Source organism: Stylophora pistillata, chromosome 6 (genome assembly GCF_964205215.1).
Source record: "Stylophora pistillata chromosome 6, jaStyPist1.2, whole genome shotgun sequence".
Classification (NCBI taxonomy): Eukaryota; Metazoa; Cnidaria; class Anthozoa; order Scleractinia; family Pocilloporidae; genus Stylophora; species Stylophora pistillata.
In genome coordinates this window covers 32,120,961-32,139,890 of record NC_142524.1, presented here as the reverse complement: position 1 = coordinate 32,139,890, position 18,930 = coordinate 32,120,961, and the positions used below count along the sequence as shown (strand labels likewise).

Genomic DNA, 18,930 nt, shown 5'->3' with positions numbered 1-18,930 from the left:
TTGTAGGTCCATCAGAATTAGAGTAACCTTTTTTGTCCTTTGAAAAAAGTGCATTTCAAAGAAGCATCGTGGAGTCTTTTGGAAGAATATGTGATCAATGTAAGCTCAAGAAGTATTGCATGGTGATTATTTGTTTAGTGAAAGATGATACATGTAAATTTTTAGCTTAGTTTGTTTAATGAAAGGATATAGTATGCCACAACCATGAATATCCAAGTCTTGAAGAAGAAAATAATTAATGAACCAGTTTTCTAGAAAAAGAAAATTCATATATAATTTATATGTGTGTACATGTACCAATACTTGAAAGGTTTTTTGTTTTTAAAATTCATGGCAGTGCCTGAAAGAAGTGTCAACCAGTTACAAGAACTGGATGCAAATAAGGAATAAAATTCCAATTCAGGCTGATTAGTCAGACTACTCAGTGTTCCTGACGTAAGGTCACTTGTTGTTTCAGCTGTAAGAAGTAGTACTGGTGAGCCTATTGTTAAGAGTTCATTTACAAAAGAAAGCAGCTTTTGTGATTATCAGCCTTAAAAAAGTTTTTTGAATTGTCTAGGAGTTATGTAGCTCCTAAAATGGCTGATAATATTGATATAGATTGAGCCAAATTGTAAGTAAATTTCATAAATCATGAGTTATATTTTTTAATGGCACTGCAGTTATAGTTTTTGTACTGCATGGTTATCAAAGGAAATTTAAAAGAAAAACAAAAAAAAAAAATTTTATTTACATTTGGCTATTCATTGCTACAGTGAAATCCCATGTAAAGCAGACACCCTGTTTTAATGGACACTATTAGTACAGCTGGTCACAAATATTTTTTTTCCCATATTTGCTGTAAATGTAAACTTAACTTTTATTCAGAGGACAGGTTTATTAATTAGCATGTTGACACTTAAACAGAGCTGATAATTTGTTTAGTACCCAAATTTAATCCTTTTGAGCTGACTTTTATAGATATTTTTTGAGGGATATTTGTTATATTGCAGAAAGACCGTACAGTTAAGTACTTTATAAGTAAGTTTTCTTGTTGCCTGGTTTACAACTTAATTGGGCCTTACATGGAAAAGGTTTGTAATAGCCAAGTGTTCAATCTACCCTATACCTACTGAAGCATGCCAGAGTCTTTAACCATACATTGCATGCTGTTTGTTTGTGTAGCAATCTGCTGTAACAGAGCACAAGAAGACTTGATCATTCTCCAAAAAAAATCATTTTTATATAGTAGCTTATTATAATTTGTATATGCTTGATGCACTTAATGACTCAATCATGATCATACGGAGTCAATTATAAACTGGCTATCAATTGCACAATTTGCTAGAACCAGCTGATTCTGAGTGTTTAATATGGGGTGGACACTAATTAGTAAGGGTCTTGAGATTGCCCACTTAATGCAAGTTTTACTGTAATTGGGCATTCATTTGAATCACCCTGTTGTCTAGCAGAGCCTGGGTGCCTCAGGCCACCAAGTTTTGTCTTAATGAAAAACTTGCATAACTTCCTTTTTATTAATGCTTCTGAGAGCTAGGCACCCCACACTTCCTGCATGAGAACCTGTGGGCACCCTGTGATTCTTAGACCACAGCCTTGTTGATTGATTGATTGATTTCTTTCTTTCACTAGAGCCAATGTCATATCAAGCTATCTGAAAATAAGAGTAGTCAGCTCCTTGCCCATCTTAAGGTGTTTCTAGTCAACTTCCTGGAAGATCTTTTCAGCCTTGTGTATCCTTCCTTGAGTAAGCCACATCCTTCATTCCTTCACAGCCATGATGATCTTCAAAGGGTGCCTGAAGGGTAAGTTGTTTTCATTTTATTTACTCATTTTATTGTTATATAGGTCTTGTATGATTACTCTTCTCCATTTATACAAAATGGAGTCTTATATATTTCAATAAAACAATAAGCTATACTGACACATCAATACAACGCGGCACTGGCCATGATAAAATAACATATTCCATTTGTTGCTCTTCTTGTAACTCTAGTTATTCTAATTATATTTATTATTATACCATTGTCATTATTATTTCTTATTTTGTCGTTTTCGTTGTTGTTGTTAATGTGATTAGTGTTTCGTTCTACCAAAATCACACGATTTCTAGGTAACGAACAGTCTTTATTTTTATAAACTACGTGCGCTCTCACGTAGATATTTTTATCTAAAACCTTATGCGATTAGATAACATCGACCGCTGTCTCATGTGTCACCTGAGGTGCACGTGATCTCCGAGTGAGCTCTCGTTACATCCTTTCTTTCATAAGAAACAAAACGAAAACAACGGAACAATCAAAACAAACATGAGAAACAAAAAATCAAAACTAATATCCAAAAGAATCAACTAGTCAAGTCCGGTAATGTCGTTGTCTCTCATGACACTGACTCAGGCTAACGAACAAAGTCATTCAGATAAGACGGGGGCTTCGTTATTCGACCACTGCGAGTCTGGTTGCCTTTGGAAGCTTGCGATGCTAGATCAGTCGCAGGCTGCTTGATCGCTGGCTCCTGTGGCTTCGCTACTTCTGAGCTGGAGTGACCACTGGCGTTAGTTTCTTGTTCAATGTGTTTAGGTGGCGAGGGAAGTTCTGTCTGCTGGGGCATCTGGGTTGTTGGCGTGTGAGACTCTGTAGTTGCTTTCAGATGCCTTCTATTTCGTCTAAGGGCAGAGCCATCTTCTGTGAGGACTTTGTAGGATCGCACGTTCACTTGTTCCTGAACAGTGGCTTTCTTCCAGGGTGCCTTGGGGTTACTTGTGGGCTGAATGCGTACTGAATCTCCCGTTTTCAGTGGTGGTAAATCTCGAGCGTTTCTATTGTAGTAAAATGCCTGCTTGGTTCTTGTCTTCCATTTTTCTTCTTGGACACTTTCGGAGAGTTTGGGTTTAAGGAGCTTCTCGCTTGTTGGGAGTAGGGTCCTTGTTCGACGACTCATTAGTCGTTGTGCTGGGCTGCTTTTCATGCCTTCTGAGGGTGTGTTTCGGTGGTCGAGGATCGCGAGCCAAGGATCTGTTCCATCTTTGTTAGCCTTCTTAATAAGCCTTTTCACAGTCTTGACTGCGCTTTCCGCCATACCATTGGACTGCGAATGTCCGGGACTTGAGGTTAAATGATTGAATTCCCAATCTCGAGCAAATCTCCTGAATTCGTCCGAATCAAACTGTGGGCCATTGTCGGAAAACACAGTGTTCGGGATGCCATGCCTTGCAAAGTGTTGCTTCAATTTGTAGATAACCGCTTTAGATGTTGTACTGGACTCCAACCTATCGACTTCCCAGTAGTTGCTGTAGTAATCTACGGTCACGAGGTAATGTCGGTTGTTTGTCTCAAACAGATCAACACCAACCTTGGACCATGGCCGGTCAGGTACCTCATGTGGGTGGAGTGTTTCCTTCTGCTGGGAGATCTCAAAGGTTCGACAAGTTTCACACTGTCTGACAAAGTTCTTCACCGCTGTGTTCATTCCTGGCCAGAAAACGCTTTCTCTCGCGCGTCTCAAGCATCCTTCCACGCCAATATGTGATCGGTGGATTCTGGATAGAACTTCTGGTCTGAGGGATTTTGGAACTACACATCTGTCTCCTTTGAAGATAATTCCATCTTGCGCTGATAGCTCGTCACGAACGTTGAAGTATGGGGTGACGTCACAAGGGAGATCAATCTTGGTCTCAGGCCACCCTTCTCGAATGACTTTCTCAAGTGCTTGCATCGTGCTGTCTCGCAGACTTTCTTTACGGATATCGTCTAGGCTAGCTTTGCGGAGTGGCAGAAACTCGACCATATGTATTTCTTCAACTTCTTTGTCGATGGTTAGCACTTCATCGCGCGATGTGGTGTTGGGAAGGGGTGCTCTAGAGAGTGTATCTGCCAGATACATGTGCTGGCCAGGCTTGAAACCAATTTCGAGGTTATACTTCTGCAGGCGAAGTAGCATTCGTTGTAGACGCTTGGGGGCTGCTACGAGGGGTTTGCGGTAAATAACTTCAAGTGGTTTATGGTCGCTCTCAACAATCACTTTGCGACCATAAGTGTATTGGTTGAACTTCTCGGCTCCAAACACTATGGCTAGCAGTTCTTTCTCTATTTGCGCATAGTTGCGTTCTGTATCCGTCAGGGATCGCGATGCGTATGCCACTGGCTGACCATTTTGTAAGAGCGTAGCTCCAAGTCCAGTGTCCGAGGCGTCGCATTGAAGTACAGTCGCTTTGGCGGGATCAAAGTATCGGAGGACAGGTGCTTGGGAAGCTGCTTCTTTGATCTTCTTAAAGGCGCTCTCATGGACGTCGCTCCAATGCCATTCTGCATCCTTGCGCGTTAGCTGTCGAAGAGGTTCGCAAATGTCTGCCAGCTTCTTTAAGAATCTTGTCAGGTAGTTCGCTAGACCAACAAGCCGCTGTACACCTTTCACATCTGTTGGTCGACTCATGTCTTTGATGGCGTCAATTTTGGATGGGTCTGGTTTTAGACCATCTCTTGTTAACACATGACCAACGTAGGGGATTTCTGTCATCCTCAACTTGAACTTCTCCTTGTTCAGTTTCACTTCCTTTTCGCGGCACCTTTCAAGTAGAGTTAGCAGTTTTTTGTCGTGATCTTTCACTGCTTCTTGCACAGTGTCACCTTCACCCGAGATGAGGATGTCGTCTGCAACTGTGCGCACACCGGGAAGGCCTTCGATGGCTTGATCCAAACGATGTTGGAAATATTCCGGTGCGGGCGATATGCCGAAGGGCATCTTCAGCCACCGGTACCGACCAAATGGAGTGCCAAACGTTGTAAGATAGCTTGAATCTTCATCTAACTCGACATGCCAAAACCCGTTTTTAACGTCGCACACACTGAAGACTTTGGCTTTTGACAAATCCGGCAGGAGATCATCGATGACCGGAAGAGGGTAGTGGCTGCGTTTCAAAGCTTTATTTAGTGGCTGAGGGTCAATACACACGCGAAGCTTGCCGTTGGGCTTCTTAACAAGTACCAAGCTTGAGACCCAATCTGTTGGAGTGTCAACTGCTTTGATAACTCCAAGCTCTTCGAGACGAGTGAGCTCTTGCTTTAACTTGGGTTTCATTGCCACTGGAATCCTCCTAACAGGCTGTTTCACTGGTTTAATGGTTTTGTCCAACTCTAGGTGAAGTTTCTTCTCAAATTTTCCTTCTCCAGTGAAAACGTCATGGAAATCTGCTGTTATTTGTTGCATCGTTAGGCCCATTACTTCTGTCTTTTCTTGTACCAATGAGATATTCTCGTAACGCACTTTGATTAATTTCATTTTCTGCACCGTTTTGGAACCCAACAGTGGCGTGCAGTCGTTATTGACAACAACAAACTCTGTTTCGCATTCTTCATCAACCTTGGGATTTACCAGATTAACACGACATTTACCAATGGTTTCCATTTTCGATCCGTTAAACATGCTGAGGACTTGTTTCGAATGCGCGATCCGGCACTTGTTCGGTAAATCGTTTTTGCTTATCACATTACAGGTGGCGCCACTGTCGACTTGAAAACGAACGGGATGACCTTTGATCTCCATTGTTGCGAAGATTTTCGATTTGATGGGTTGACTACTGACACTTTTGACACTTTGTTCTTCCAGATTTCCGGATGAAATCGTGAAGCAGTACTCTTCATCGCTCGAATCCTGCGAGGTTTTGGCGTCTCGCACTCGGTGAATCCGTTCTTTTCTTCGTTGTCGCCCACCAAGTTTCTGTTTACATAGCTTGGCGAAGTGATTTGTTTTGCCGCATTTCGCACATTCTTTTCCGAACGCTGGGCATTTATCTCTTGATCTCTCGTGTTTTCTGCCGCAGTATTTGCAATTAACTAACTTAGGACTGGCGTCTTTGCCGTCTTTTTTCTCTTTGTGGTTGAGTGCGTTTCTGTGTGTCTGTGTGTCTTTATTGTTCAAAAGATAAAATTACATATCTTATGTTACATCTAATACAGGAAGTACACTTTCACAAAGCTACATTATACTTAAAAACAATTCTATTAAAAAAATGTATTCTTAAAACGGTTTGTGCGAATAGCGGGCATGACAGGGGATTTATTTCTCAAATTATACCTCGTGATCTTGGTCTCAGGGAAGTAGGCTCTAAGAGGATGGCTCAGGATAGTTGAAACCTTGCGACAAATTTTGTGATCTTGCGTTTTAAGTAAGTCACCTATCACTAATTTCTTAGATATGTATTTACGTTTAAAACAACGATCTAAAAACTGCTGGGCTATAGTTAGCTCTGACTCAGAGGCCCCATGCACAGATAGAGCATAAGTGATATTAGGTAGGACAATGGAATTAAATAAAACATCTACTTCTGCTTGGCTACATCCTTCCTTGCGGAGGCATCTGATAACGTATAACCCTTTATTAGCTTTACCTAACTTTTCTTTTAGGTGAGTACTGAATTTGCAGTTCGGCTGAAACGTGAGACCAAGAATGGTTATTGTACTAGTCTGAGGTATGCCAAAAATACTTTTGTAGGCCTCGGCAGTGTGACCTTTTTTATACATAATAAGCTCTTTACATTTAGTAGAATTTGAATTCATTCTATTTTGGCTTGCCCACTGTAAAAACTGATTTATTAAGTCTACAGAGTGATCTTTATAATAATATACCGGAGCAATAATCGTACAGTCATCAGCGTATTTGAAACCAAGTGTCTCGTTCCCTAATTTGATTTCCAGATCGTTAAGAAATATATTGAACAAATAAGGTCCTGAAACACTACCCTGGGTTGTGCCCTTGTTAACTGTTTTCCAATTACAGACATGATTCCCGAAAATAACTCTTTGTTTTCTATCTCGCAAAAAACCTAACCACCAGTTTATGATATACGGGTTAAGTGGTAGACTCTTAAGTTTCTCAGCAAGGAGTTGATGGCTCACAGAGTCAAAGGCCTTACTGAAATCCATCGCGAACATCCGCACTGCCTTGCACTTGGGATCATCAAGAAACTTGCAGATCTTATTCTGTATAAGTAGCAGAGCATCTGTGCAGCTCCCTCCTTCTCTATACGCGAATTGACTATTCAACAACTGTTCTTCTACCGGCCTTTGGGCGTGAATCTTATAGACTGCCTTTTCCAGGGCTCTTGCTATTACAGGGGTTACGTTGATCCCCCGGAAGTCCCCTCTTGCCACTGGAACATCAACTTTTGGCAGTGGGTCTATACTTGCCCTTTTCCACGATCTAGGCCATTGGTGCGTAGCGAGAGACAAATTCCATAGCTTAGTAATGATTGGAGTGAGGATCTCCGCATGGTCTTTCCACACCCAATACGGAATTTGGTCAGGACCAGTTGCAGTCTTCTTTAGAGTACTCAGTGAGTTCCATACATATCGTTCACTAATTTCCGGGACTTTCACCTCAGGACCAATTTCAAGTAACGCGGGCTCAACGTAATCGCCATCCGTACACAGGTCGCCGAAATACTCGTTCAAATCTTGAGCGGTCTCTCTATCCAGCGAAACGTTTGTGGACCGCCGGCGTTGAGATATCAAGTCTACGTTTTTCCACCATTCTCTGCTCCCCATTTTGCCCTCCAGAAGCATCCTTCTGTTTTCGCCAATAACCTTCAACACATTTCTACTAAGCTCTCTATGCTTATTAGTACGTAAAACAGAGATGCGAGACTTGCTACGTAGCATGTATTTAACTAGCGGTGTCATCCAACTTGGATCACGGGACGAAAGGGAAACCGTTCGTAAAGGCATGCACCAGTTAATATTTGCCAGGATCTTCAATTCTAAGATGTTCACAGCTGTTTCGATACTATCCGCCTCCAAAACATCATCCCAGCATTCTGATGCGAGGGCAAGGTAAAGAGCTTGCTTCCTATGCTCACGACAATCCCTAAATTGCACTTTCTTACGAATAGGCTTGAGTTTCTTGCCCGCTGGAACTATAAATCCAATGTGATCCGTCTTAATCAGCATCTTTATAGATAAAGCTTTTCCGAAGAGCTCTGGCCTATCTGTAAGACAATTATCCAAAAATGAATCCCCTCGTGTTGGAAAATCCACTAAAGCAGTCCAACCAGTAATGCGTTTAAGTCTCGTGAGATCAAGGTGATTAAGATCGCCACCGCAAACAATAGTAGCGTTTGGGTGATTATCCAGCATTGTGTCAAAGACATTAAGAAGATAATCCATTAAATCGCATTGCTGGTATGATGTCTTCGGGGGGTGATAAAGACCAGATAAAAGAATGTAATTCCCACTTGGCAGCAACACAGTCAGGCAAATAAACTCGTATAAATTAGAACGATAAACATCAATAACTGAAAGATTACTCCTTGTATAGATAGCAACACCTCCCCCATTCCTTAGATCGCATCCAGACCAATTCCTATCCCTTCTGAAGATATTATAACCCGAGATATTGACCACCGTATCGGGTACCTCAATTTTTAAATGAGTTTCCGACACAACACAAGCATCGATGTCATTATTTCTTAAGTCGGCCTCCAGAGCCACAACCGCTCGCACCCGACTAGTTGTTTTCCCCAAACTACAGATGTTAATAAACAAAAGTTTAGGGACAGCAAGCTGACCAGAACTAACAGAGGTGTGTTCGCGGGACACCACTTGTTTTGGTACACTGACGAGATTGCTAGGGTTTCGTCGTTTTTCAACCCGCAGTCGGGGAATAGCAAACCCACTTTCCGCCCTTCGTCCAATGACGACAGAAATATTCTGAATAGATCTCTCCTTCACATGCTGAACATTTTTTCTCAAACCTCCCCGATTACCACGAAACCTGAGCAGCTGTAGTTTCTTAAGCGTCTCTAAGACAGGGCTCGAAGGTTTACCAGATTTCTTTCTCAAACCGAGTAAATAGTTTCTTCCATAACATGGAATCTTACTTTCGTTCGACCAGGTTTGCTTTCGTAGATCATAGCTCTTCTCTGAAGAAATAGGACCAGGGTTCGTCTCCACATCCATAAAAACTGTAATGTCTATCGTTAACAGGGAGCAATCCGTCGCCGCAAGCAGTATATAACCATGTTTAACCCATTTCATGATAGGCCTTCGAAGTCTATCATGACAGTGCACTCTTGTTGAGTAGCACTTACGAGCTGAGAAGGAAATTCCAAAGACGTCGCAACCAACCGAACTTTTTCCTCTCCAAATAGGCTTGAGAGAGTCAAAGTCTTCATCCAAGTATATATTGTAATAAAATTGAAGCTTAAAATTGATTAAAATAGCTAATAGAAGAGGAGCCAATATCCTCGTGACTTTCATTTGCGATGCAGTTGTTTCGGCTGATCGACATACATCGATACACTTCTGAAGATTTAATTTCGGCTCTTGTAGTAATTTCTTCCTAGTTCCCGTGTCACAAATTCCACAGACGATCCTATCACGAATTAATTCGTCGGTGAGTGGACCAAAAATGCACGTTTTCGCGAGAGTTTTGAGCGCTGTGAGATACGTGTCAAATGATTCGCCGCTTTCTTGTTTTCTATTATTGAAGCAGTATCGCTCGTAAATGACATTTGTTTGGCCAATGCAATGCCTCTCCATCAACTCCAAGACTGTATTCATTACGTTCTTGTCTTCTTCATTTTCGAACGGAAGACCATTGTAGACTTCGAGGGCTTCGGTTCCAATGCAGGTAATGAAAGTAGCTACACGGTATTTATCTTCTTGCTGGTTGAGACGTGAGGCGATTTCGAACGAATCCCACACTTGCTTCCACTTTTTCCAGTTTTCTGAAATATTTCCTGCCAAATTCAATCGCGACGGAATTGGTAAATTGCTTTGCATTCCATAACATGGTGTCGGCGCTTGAACACTCGCTGAACCTTGAGGTGGTGTAGTTGTCATCGTGTCGAAGAGGCTACACTCCTGGTACCATGTTTCGTTCTACCAAAATCACACGATTTCTAGGTAACGAACAGTCTTTATTTTTATAAACTACGTGCGCTCTCACGTAGATATTTTTATCTAAAACCTTATGCGATTAGATAACATCGACCGCTGTCTCATGTGTCACCTGAGGTGCACGTGATCTCCGAGTGAGCTCTCGTTACAATTAGTACTGTCATCATCATTTTAGTCATTTATATTTATTGATAACTAGTATTACCTTTTCCAGCCGGTAAATTTTTGTCGTTTCTCTGAAATATTTCTACGCACATTAATGACTGTTGGCTGGGTTCAGACAACCACCAATTATTCAAACTCATTTTTACCCGGACATCCTATTTATTTGCAGGCAGTCCTTCAAGTGATAATGAAGAACGAAGGCCTCAACTACTATCGCTCCAACTTATTTTATGTTAAATTTCGTCCTTGAAGAAGCCGTTTTAGAGATTTAACATAACCTCGAAACAATTTGCTGTTATTAACCTATCCCCGCATTTTGGATATATCAATAACAGTAGAGAGATTACAGTGGTTCGATTTACAGACCATTACATCATTGCAGCTCATTGGCGGTCTACGGTATCTGTAAAATGGAACGGTTAAGGCTTCATTGAGTTCTGTTATATTGTCACCTCTCGCGATTCCTTCTCGAAAATTCGTGTACAGGAACAGAAAAATAGCATGGTTACTGTATCCCCATAATATGGGTTCATGACAACCATCATAAAATATAGGCAAACCGTAGGGGGAAAGCGTAGTGAAAGAGATGCAGAATAAAGAAATAAGTTGAATCAAGTTTGTCGTTATTGTCACATCTGGACTCTTTACAGGACAGTCGTGTACCGGGACTGTGAAATTACATGGTTACGGTATCCCCATAATATGGGCATGTGATAACCATCAATATAAAGGCAGATCGTAGGGAAAAGCGTAGTGAAAGAGATGCAGAATAAAGAGATAAGTTGAATGAAGTTCGTCTATATTGTCACATCTCGACTCTTCACAGAGTAGTCCTATACCGAGACTGTAAAATAGCATGGTTACGATATGCCCATAATATTGGTGTGTAATAACCATATAAAATATAGGCAAATCGCAGGGGAAAAGCATAGTGGAAGAGATGCAGAAGAAAGAAATAAGTTGAATCGTTGTTAAGTTTGTCTATATTGTCACATCTCGAATCTTTACAGCACAGTCGTGTACCGGGAGTGTAAAATTGCATGGTTACCGTATGCCCTTAATATGGGTATATGACAACCATTAAAATAAAGGCAGATCGTAGGGGAAAAGCGCAGTGAAAGAGATGCAGAATAAAGAGATAAGTTGAATCAAGTTTGTCACATCTCGACTCTTCACAGAGTAGTCCTATACCGAGACTGTAAAATAGCATGGTTATGATATACCCATAATGTGGGTGTGTGATAACCGTATAAAAATGTAAGAAAATTGTAGGGGAAAAGCGTAATGAAAGAGATGCAGAAGAAAGAATTAATTTGAATCAAGTTTTTCTATATTGTCACATCTCGACTCTTTACAGCACAGTCGTTTACCGGGACTGTAAAATTGCATGGTTACCGTATCCCGATAATATGGGTATGTGATAATCATTATAAGATATAGGAAAATCGTAGGGAAAAAGTGGGGTGAAGAAAGTGAATAAAGAGATAAGTTGAATCAATTTTGCCTATGATGTCACATCTCGATTCCTTAGTTACAGAACAGTCGTGTATCGGGACTGTTAAAATGCATGGTTACCGTATTCCCATGTTACAGGAAGATGATAAGTCATGTAGTAGGAACTCGCAAGATTAGGCCTGCTATTAAGTAGTCAAGGCAAAACCAAACGGGGATATAGTTTTTATTGGGTTTTAAGTAAGAGTTGTACATGTCATAAATACGTGATGAAATTTCGAAATTAACTCCGTTCTTCAGTTGCGTGTAATGGCATTAAAGTATGGTCTAAATCGCTAGGGTAAAATGCACAAGATTAACCCCGTTTTAAGTCGTCCTCATAATAAAACAAACTTTGAGTAAAGAGTGGTAGGGTAGGAGTGGATATGTGAGTTGGCTAAGTCTCGGTATAAACTTGAACTCTACCGAAGCCGTGTTCAAAAAATAAAATAGTTTTTTATTCTGCGTGCTTTTTAAAACATTTTTAATTCTAGAACTGCTTTTTTCATAATGGCTATGCCCATAATATGGGTATACGTTGACCATGCTATTTTACAGTCCCCGTACACGAATGTTCTCAAGGGAATACAAACGTTATAGCATCGGGATGTGACAACATGGACAAAATTGATCAAACAAATCTCTTTAGTCACATTCTTCGCTACGCCTTTCCCCTACGATCTGCCTATATTTTACGATGGTTATCATATACCCATAATATGGGATGCTGTAACCAGGCTATTTTACAGTCCAGGCACACGAATGCTCTGTAAAGAATCGAGATGTGTTTATTAGATATTCAACAAAAGTACTTCGCCGTTGCGCTACTTTGCATGCCTTCGGTGCGTATTACTTTCAGTGGTTTCCAAATTGCTGGCATGTTCTTTTTGACAGGCAAACCAAGCTTAATTTTCGTTATAGCGTTTCAGAAATAAACATAAGCTTCACTGAACTTTTAAGCCTAAATTTCCAGAGTTAGCGTTCTTTAACATATTTATGCATTCGTCATTGGCAATCAGACAAAAGATATTTTGTCGAGAATATAATAACTAACTACTATTCACAACTAGTCACCGACACTGAGGTGATTAGTTGTTTTTAAGTACATACTAAATCAGTGAGATATTATAGCACAAAAAGATACTTTATAATTAATTTATTCCAGGAATGCCCACAATATTTTCGGGCTCGCAAAACTCGCGAGTTGCTCAAAAGTGAATTGCAAAGGATGTTCGCCGTTTGAGTAAAGCGCCTTCAACGCTATCCACTGTTTTAGTATATACTAACGATGGTTATCACATACCCACAATATGGGGATACTGTAACCATGCAGTTTTCCAGTCCCTGTACACGACTGTTCCGCAAAGAATCAAGATGTGATAATATAGACAAAATTGATTCAACTCATCTCTTTATTCACCTTCTTCACTACGCTCTCCTCCCCCCCTCCGATCTGCCTATATTTGATGTTGGTTATCATATACCCATATTATGGGGATTCGGTAACCATGCTATTTCACAGTCCCTTTATACGACTAGTCTGTGAAGAATTGAGAAATGATAATATAGACGATCTTCATCCAACTTATCTCTTTATTCAGCCTCTCTTTCACTACGCTTTTCCCGTAAGATCTTCCTATATTTGATGATGGTTATCATATACCTATACTAAGGGGATACGGTAACCACGCTATTTCACCGTCCCTGTATACGACTAGTCTGTGAAGAATTGAGAAATGATAATATAGACGAACTTCATCCAACTTATCTCTTTATTCAGCCTTTCTTTCACTACGTTTTTCCCGTAAGATCTTCTTGTATTTTATGATGGTTATCATATACCCATATTATGGGGATACGGTAACCATGCTATTTCACAGTCCCCGGCGGTAAACGACTAGTCTGTGAAGAATCGAGAAATGAAAATATAGACGAACCTCATTCAACTTATCAACCCTAACCCCAGCCTCTCTTTCACTACGCTTTTCCCATACGATCTGCCTATACGTTATGATGGTTATCATATACCCATATAATGGCGATGTTAACCATGCTATTTTACAGTTCCGGTATACGACTGTTCAGTAAAGAATCGAGATGTGACAATATAGACAAACTTGATTCAACTTTTCTCTTTATTCACCTTCTTCAACACACTTTTCCCCTACGATCTGCCAATAATTATTTTATGATGGTTATCGTATACCCACATTATGCAATCCATGCTATTTTACAGTCCCCGTACACGACTACTCTGTGAAGAGTCGAGATGTGACGAAAAAGACCAAACTTGATTATCTCTTTATTCTGTATCCTTTTTACAACGTGTCTCCTATTTGAAACTATGCGCGCAGTAATGAGGATCACGATCAGTAGACTTTACTTTGTTTCAAAACGGGTAGTGTTCGGTGTTGTAAACTGGTCTGGGTACGGGGGTTAGACGTAAAAATCCTAACACTCTTTGTTTGGTTGATTCTCTCTTCAATCTTTTTTGTTCTCAACAACGGGGACTAGCCACACTCCACAAAACACACTGTGCATTGTATGGATATAGGGCGATGTGTTATTAGGCAATAAAAGTGCGCCAATTGCACAGAAATGCATCCTAGTATGAACAACGAAGAACTCCTAACTTTCCCCTAGGAAGTGAAACATATAGTCTTTGATGATATCGTACGATATCGCAAATTTTCCCATGAACAGAATACCACTATCTCTTAAATCATACTGCACGTTGGTTCCGCAGGGTAAATTGGAGCATGGTCTGTAATAGACTTCCAAAACAATTAAGACAGGCATAAGCAAAACTCATTACCAAAATTAACTAAAAATGAACACAATAAACCTGCATAGAAACATTTCAAAAATATTATCCTTTATAGCAATAATTGCTTTACATGTATTAACATGTAAATAATTGCTATACGCTAAATCCATAACCACAGAGTCACAATGGTTGCTGAGTACACAGACAATGAAATGACAGGAGTGCAATTACAAAATTCTCCAATATTTTTAGAATATTACTACACACTACACACTACACTACTACACACTAAAAATTGTTATCAAATGCAAATCATTTTACTTATTTATACACATTTTATCAAGCAGCAATTCCATTACATGCATAATTACAGAACAGTTAGAGACAACGATATGGCTATACCTACCATTACACTAATACAAATGCTTCCTTGTATACAACCTAATGGAGTTCTGTGTCCAACAATGAACAACTGGGTCCTCACTATCCCAGGGGCTGTGACAGTTTAGACACTTCTCGAGTAAGCTACCCGTAGGGGGTAAGGTGGGCACAAGAAGCAGTGCACCAGTGTTTGGACAAGCAGGTAACACATTTTCAGGGGCATACATGCAAACATATTGCAAAGACCCCATTAAGTTCAAAGGAATTGCCAACTGTGAGACGGGGCTAATAACAGATTTGTTAGCTGGGGATGCTGCTGAACACTGAGAAGTGACAGCAGTTGCAGTAAGCACCAAATCAAGAACATCATCTGGTGCTTCGTGTGCACTTTCTTTAAGATAATGAAGATACTTTAAATGATCACAGACATCTCTCTCTCTACTGCAAGATAGACAGGAAAATCCCTACTCACATGACACTATAGCAGGATTTGGCTCAAGTACACACACCAAACTTGATGAATTATTTAATTTAACCACTTTCAAAGGTGTCTGAAGAAGAAATTTTGATAAGAAAATAAAACTATTATTGTTAAACATGGACTTAATACATAATGTACTCTTAGCTTTGGATTTTAAAGACGTCAAATGAGGCAATTTGTAGTAGGCCAGAGATGAAAATGGGTTTGGGAAGGCCCGTTCTCCATAAATTATCAATTCTTGATACATGATTGAGAGATCTATTGCTGGGTATAGGTCTCTGACCTAGGTGACTGGTGATGGTACATGTGTAGGCCTGCTTGGAAAGATTTAATCTGAATGTATTATCATTCAAAACGTTCTCACACAAAACAATTTGTTGTTAAAATTGATGACATTCCAACAGGAACGAGGACCATGGCTGTCTACAACACCTCATCATAAGTCCAGAAGTTACGTAGTAAGCAGTAAATACACTTTTAAGAAATCAAACAATGTCAGGAACATGATAGTAGAGTGGCAGTAGATGCAAAGCATGTATTCTAATCAACTAATTTGTGTGGTGCTGTACATTATAAGCACATGACAAGTGACTTACTGAGTAATTATGATCCTCTGTATATGAGTATACAACCTCATCTGGTCTTCTGCAAAAGCTCTTTTCAGAAGAACAAGCAATGCCTTAACATGGCCACAATCTTCAGCCAAAAAATCTATAACAATAAAAAGACAAATGCTTAAGTATTATTATTGTTGGCATTTAATACTTACATCAAAATAAAAAAATTATTAACTTGTTTCAAAAAACAAAAAAAGGGAAAAAGGAAACAAAACTGAAACATATCAGAAATCCCTTTTAAATCTACTGTACATATAGCAAAGAAGTTTAAAGTTGCTCTTTTTCTTGTTCTTGAATGTCTTAACTAACTGTAGTTGTCTTTTAATATAATCAAGGGAGGTCACTGTTAATTGATTCTTGAAGGGAATCAATTGAAGTACCATGCATACCTTTTTCCATTAATTTCTTTTTTCTAAGTGGAAAAAGACAGGTAACTGGAAGTATCACCAACAGCATTTAAAAAGCAGCCCTTCTATGTATACATGCAATCAACAGATGACTAAAAATGCATTGAGACAGAAATATCCAAAAAAATTCAAGATAGCAATACCAAAGCAATTAGCACCTCTCAGATGTAGATCAGATGCCAATGAATTCACCAGTGATGACCTTCTGGTATCACAGCTACATGTGTAGAGCCAACAGGCACCTCCACCATGGATTGTATGGGTCTTCCTCTCTATGAAGACATATGTAGGATTTTTCCTAAGATAAAAAGTGCATTGGATACAACTGATTAGAATGATTTAAAAATCGATTTCAAAATATAATGGCACAATGACATTGGAAATCCTCCTAGAAAAAAATCTTTTCAAACAAACCTTAAGGGAGGCTTGACAACCACCAAGAGGCAACTGACTCTAGCAGTGTTCCCCATTACACTGTGCATGACCATTCAGCGAAAATTTAAATTAATTTTCTTTTTGTTTTGACTGCTGGTTGAAACTGCCTTTTGGCCATGTGGCCACATACAGTGGAACTCAAATGGTGCTAGCAAGAACAGCATAAAGCTACAAGTATGACAAGTGTAGATCATTTAAAAGTCTGGTTATAAATATAAAAATAAATTATTTTGCTTTACCAAAGCCTATTTACCTAGGGCCAATACAAATGTACATAAACAGTGACCCTAATTGCATCACTACACTTTAGCTTAAAAACTACAACTACAACAAAATTAAAATATAAATCCAAATCAAACAAGAAAATTTACATCGGTCCAGATGAATGAAGTATTAAATACCACTAAGAAGAAATACCCACCAAAAACTTGTGTTGACTGTTACCGAACTTGGGAAGGCAAAACCTCAGAGTCTCGTAATCTAGCATGGTTACGGCTTCAAATCGACAGAGAAGCAGCACGTATTCTTGAATAATAGATGGCTGTTCCTGTGATGTTTCAGTTCCCGAACTCTCAGCCTGAATTTGTTTCAATACACCCTGATCTTGCCAAGCGTAAGAGTGCTGTTCCTCACCCAAGTCATCGTCTAGTTCGAGGTCGACCTCGCCAACTGAGAGCATTTCATCGCTTCTGTCTTCATCCAAAGGGGTTGCCGCTAATCTTTTTTTCGAACTTTTTTTTCACACCTTCGACTTCTCTTTGGGTTTTAACTTTGAAAAATTACAAAGTCTCCTGCCATTAAAGTATGTACACAGGATCGAAGCGCTTCCCGTTCGCCATATTGGTACTCTGGACTAAATCAAATGATGAAGATACCAAAAAAAAATAATGATTGAATTGATTTATTCAAAGCGCAGTAGAGTGTTATTAAAAACCATACGTTTCAACCTACTACCTGCACGTCAGTTGCGCATGTTACCGCTGGAAGACGCAGCAGCCTTAAAACGTATGGTTTCTAATGCGCTTTATCAACACGTCAACTCTAGGTATATAATTTATGTAAGGGGGTGTTACGAAAACGAAGACCCTCGAAAACGAAGACCTAAGACCTAAGACCCCCGGTCTTCGTTTTCGTACTACGAAAAGGAAGACCGGGGGTCTTAGTTTTCGTAGTACGAAAACGAAGACCTTGTAAACAGAAAACCGTAGAAATTACAAGTTAAACAGACATTAAACAGCAACAACGCTTAGTAATATAATACATTACACTTCACGCGTTTCTTCCCATTATTATCCGTATTATCATACGGCCCGTCTTGTCTGTTCTGTTTCGCTATGCGAGCCACTTTGGTGTTGATATTCTCAAGGGTTTCCTCGGGTAAACTTACAACACATATTATTATTCTGGAACAGCAGACAGAATTCGAACGCTAGCCGCCTATGATTTATAGTTAGCATTGCGTGACAGAATAACAGAGAAGGCATTCTGTACAGGAAAAATTACTCTTGGGTTCTCTCAATAATAATCAACTTCTACTGTATTTCGTAGCTAAAATAGATTCTTACGGTCGTTCACCTTTCTCTGCTGGAAAATTCTCGTCAAAAGGTAAGCAATTCTTTTGGCTAATGCAGGGTCTTCGTTTTCGTAGTACGAAAACGAAGACCCCCGGTCTTTTCGTAATTCGAAAACGAAGACCTTGTAAACAGAAAACCGTAAAAATTACAAGTTGAACGCACATTAAACAGTAACAACGCTTAGTAATATAATACATTACACTTCACGTGTTTCTTCCCATTATTGTATTGGCCGTATTATTATACGTACTGCCCGTATTATTATACTGCCCGTATTATTATACTGCCCGTATTATTATACTGCCCGTATTATTATACTGCCCGTATTATTATACTGCCCGTATTATTATACTGCCCGTATTATTATACTGCCCGTATTATTATACTGCCCGTATTATTATACGGCCCGTCTTGCTTGTTCTTTCTCGCTATGCGAGCCAATTTTGTGTTGATATTCTCGAGGGTTTTCTCGGGTAAACTTACCACACGTACTATTATTCAGGAACAGCAGGCAGAATTCGAACGCCAGCCGCCTTTGATTTATAGTTAGCATTGCGTGACAGAAGAACAGAGAAAGCTTTCTGTACAGGAAAAATGACTCGTGGGTTATGTGAATAAATAATAGATTTCTACTGTATTTCGCAGCTAAAATAGATTCTCGCGGCCGTTAAGCTTTCTCTGCTGGAAAATTCTCGTTAAAAAATAAGCAATTCTATTGGCTA

The 18,930-nt window shown here is 39.7% G+C and overlaps 2 protein-coding genes and 1 long non-coding RNA gene across 6 annotated transcripts; 1 reads left to right on the top strand and 2 right to left on the bottom strand.

Annotated features, from left to right (window-relative positions):
- Positions 1-4: 4 nt before the first annotated feature.
- Positions 5-12,498, top strand: LOC148729441 (uncharacterized). Of its 2 annotated transcripts, XR_015988493.1 has the most exons (4): positions 106-475; positions 993-1,073; positions 1,630-1,802; positions 10,225-12,498. It is a non-coding gene; the product is annotated as an uncharacterized LOC148729441 (long non-coding RNA). The 2 variants fall into 2 exon arrangements; XR_015988494.1 differs by lacking the exons at positions 106-475; positions 993-1,073 and adding an exon at positions 5-99.
- Positions 1,701-18,840, bottom strand: LOC111340925 (uncharacterized). Of its 3 annotated transcripts, none has more exons than XR_015988491.1 (5): positions 17,056-18,840; positions 16,358-16,497; positions 15,772-15,886; positions 15,167-15,245; positions 1,701-1,795 (listed from the first exon to the last, which is right to left on the bottom strand). XR_015988491.1 is itself a non-coding variant. In XM_022947852.2 (2 exons), the coding sequence occupies exons 1-2, from the start codon at positions 17,311-17,313 to the stop codon at positions 16,417-16,419; spliced, it is 339 nt and encodes a 112-aa protein (XP_022803587.1). In that variant the 5' UTR covers positions 17,314-18,840; the 3' UTR covers positions 15,903-16,416. The 3 variants fall into 3 exon arrangements, 1 of the variants encoding a protein (XP_022803587.1); XR_015988492.1 differs by having other exon boundaries at positions 17,268-18,840; XM_022947852.2 differs by lacking the exons at positions 1,701-1,795; positions 15,167-15,245; positions 15,772-15,886 and having other exon boundaries at positions 15,903-16,497.
- LOC148729442 (uncharacterized) lies at positions 5,882-9,833 on the bottom strand. Its single transcript, XM_088763044.1, has one exon. It carries the CDS (start codon positions 9,831-9,833, stop codon positions 5,997-5,999), a length of 3,837 nt encoding a protein of 1,278 aa, XP_088619170.1. The 3' UTR covers positions 5,882-5,996.
- Positions 18,841-18,930: the final 90 nt, after the last annotated feature.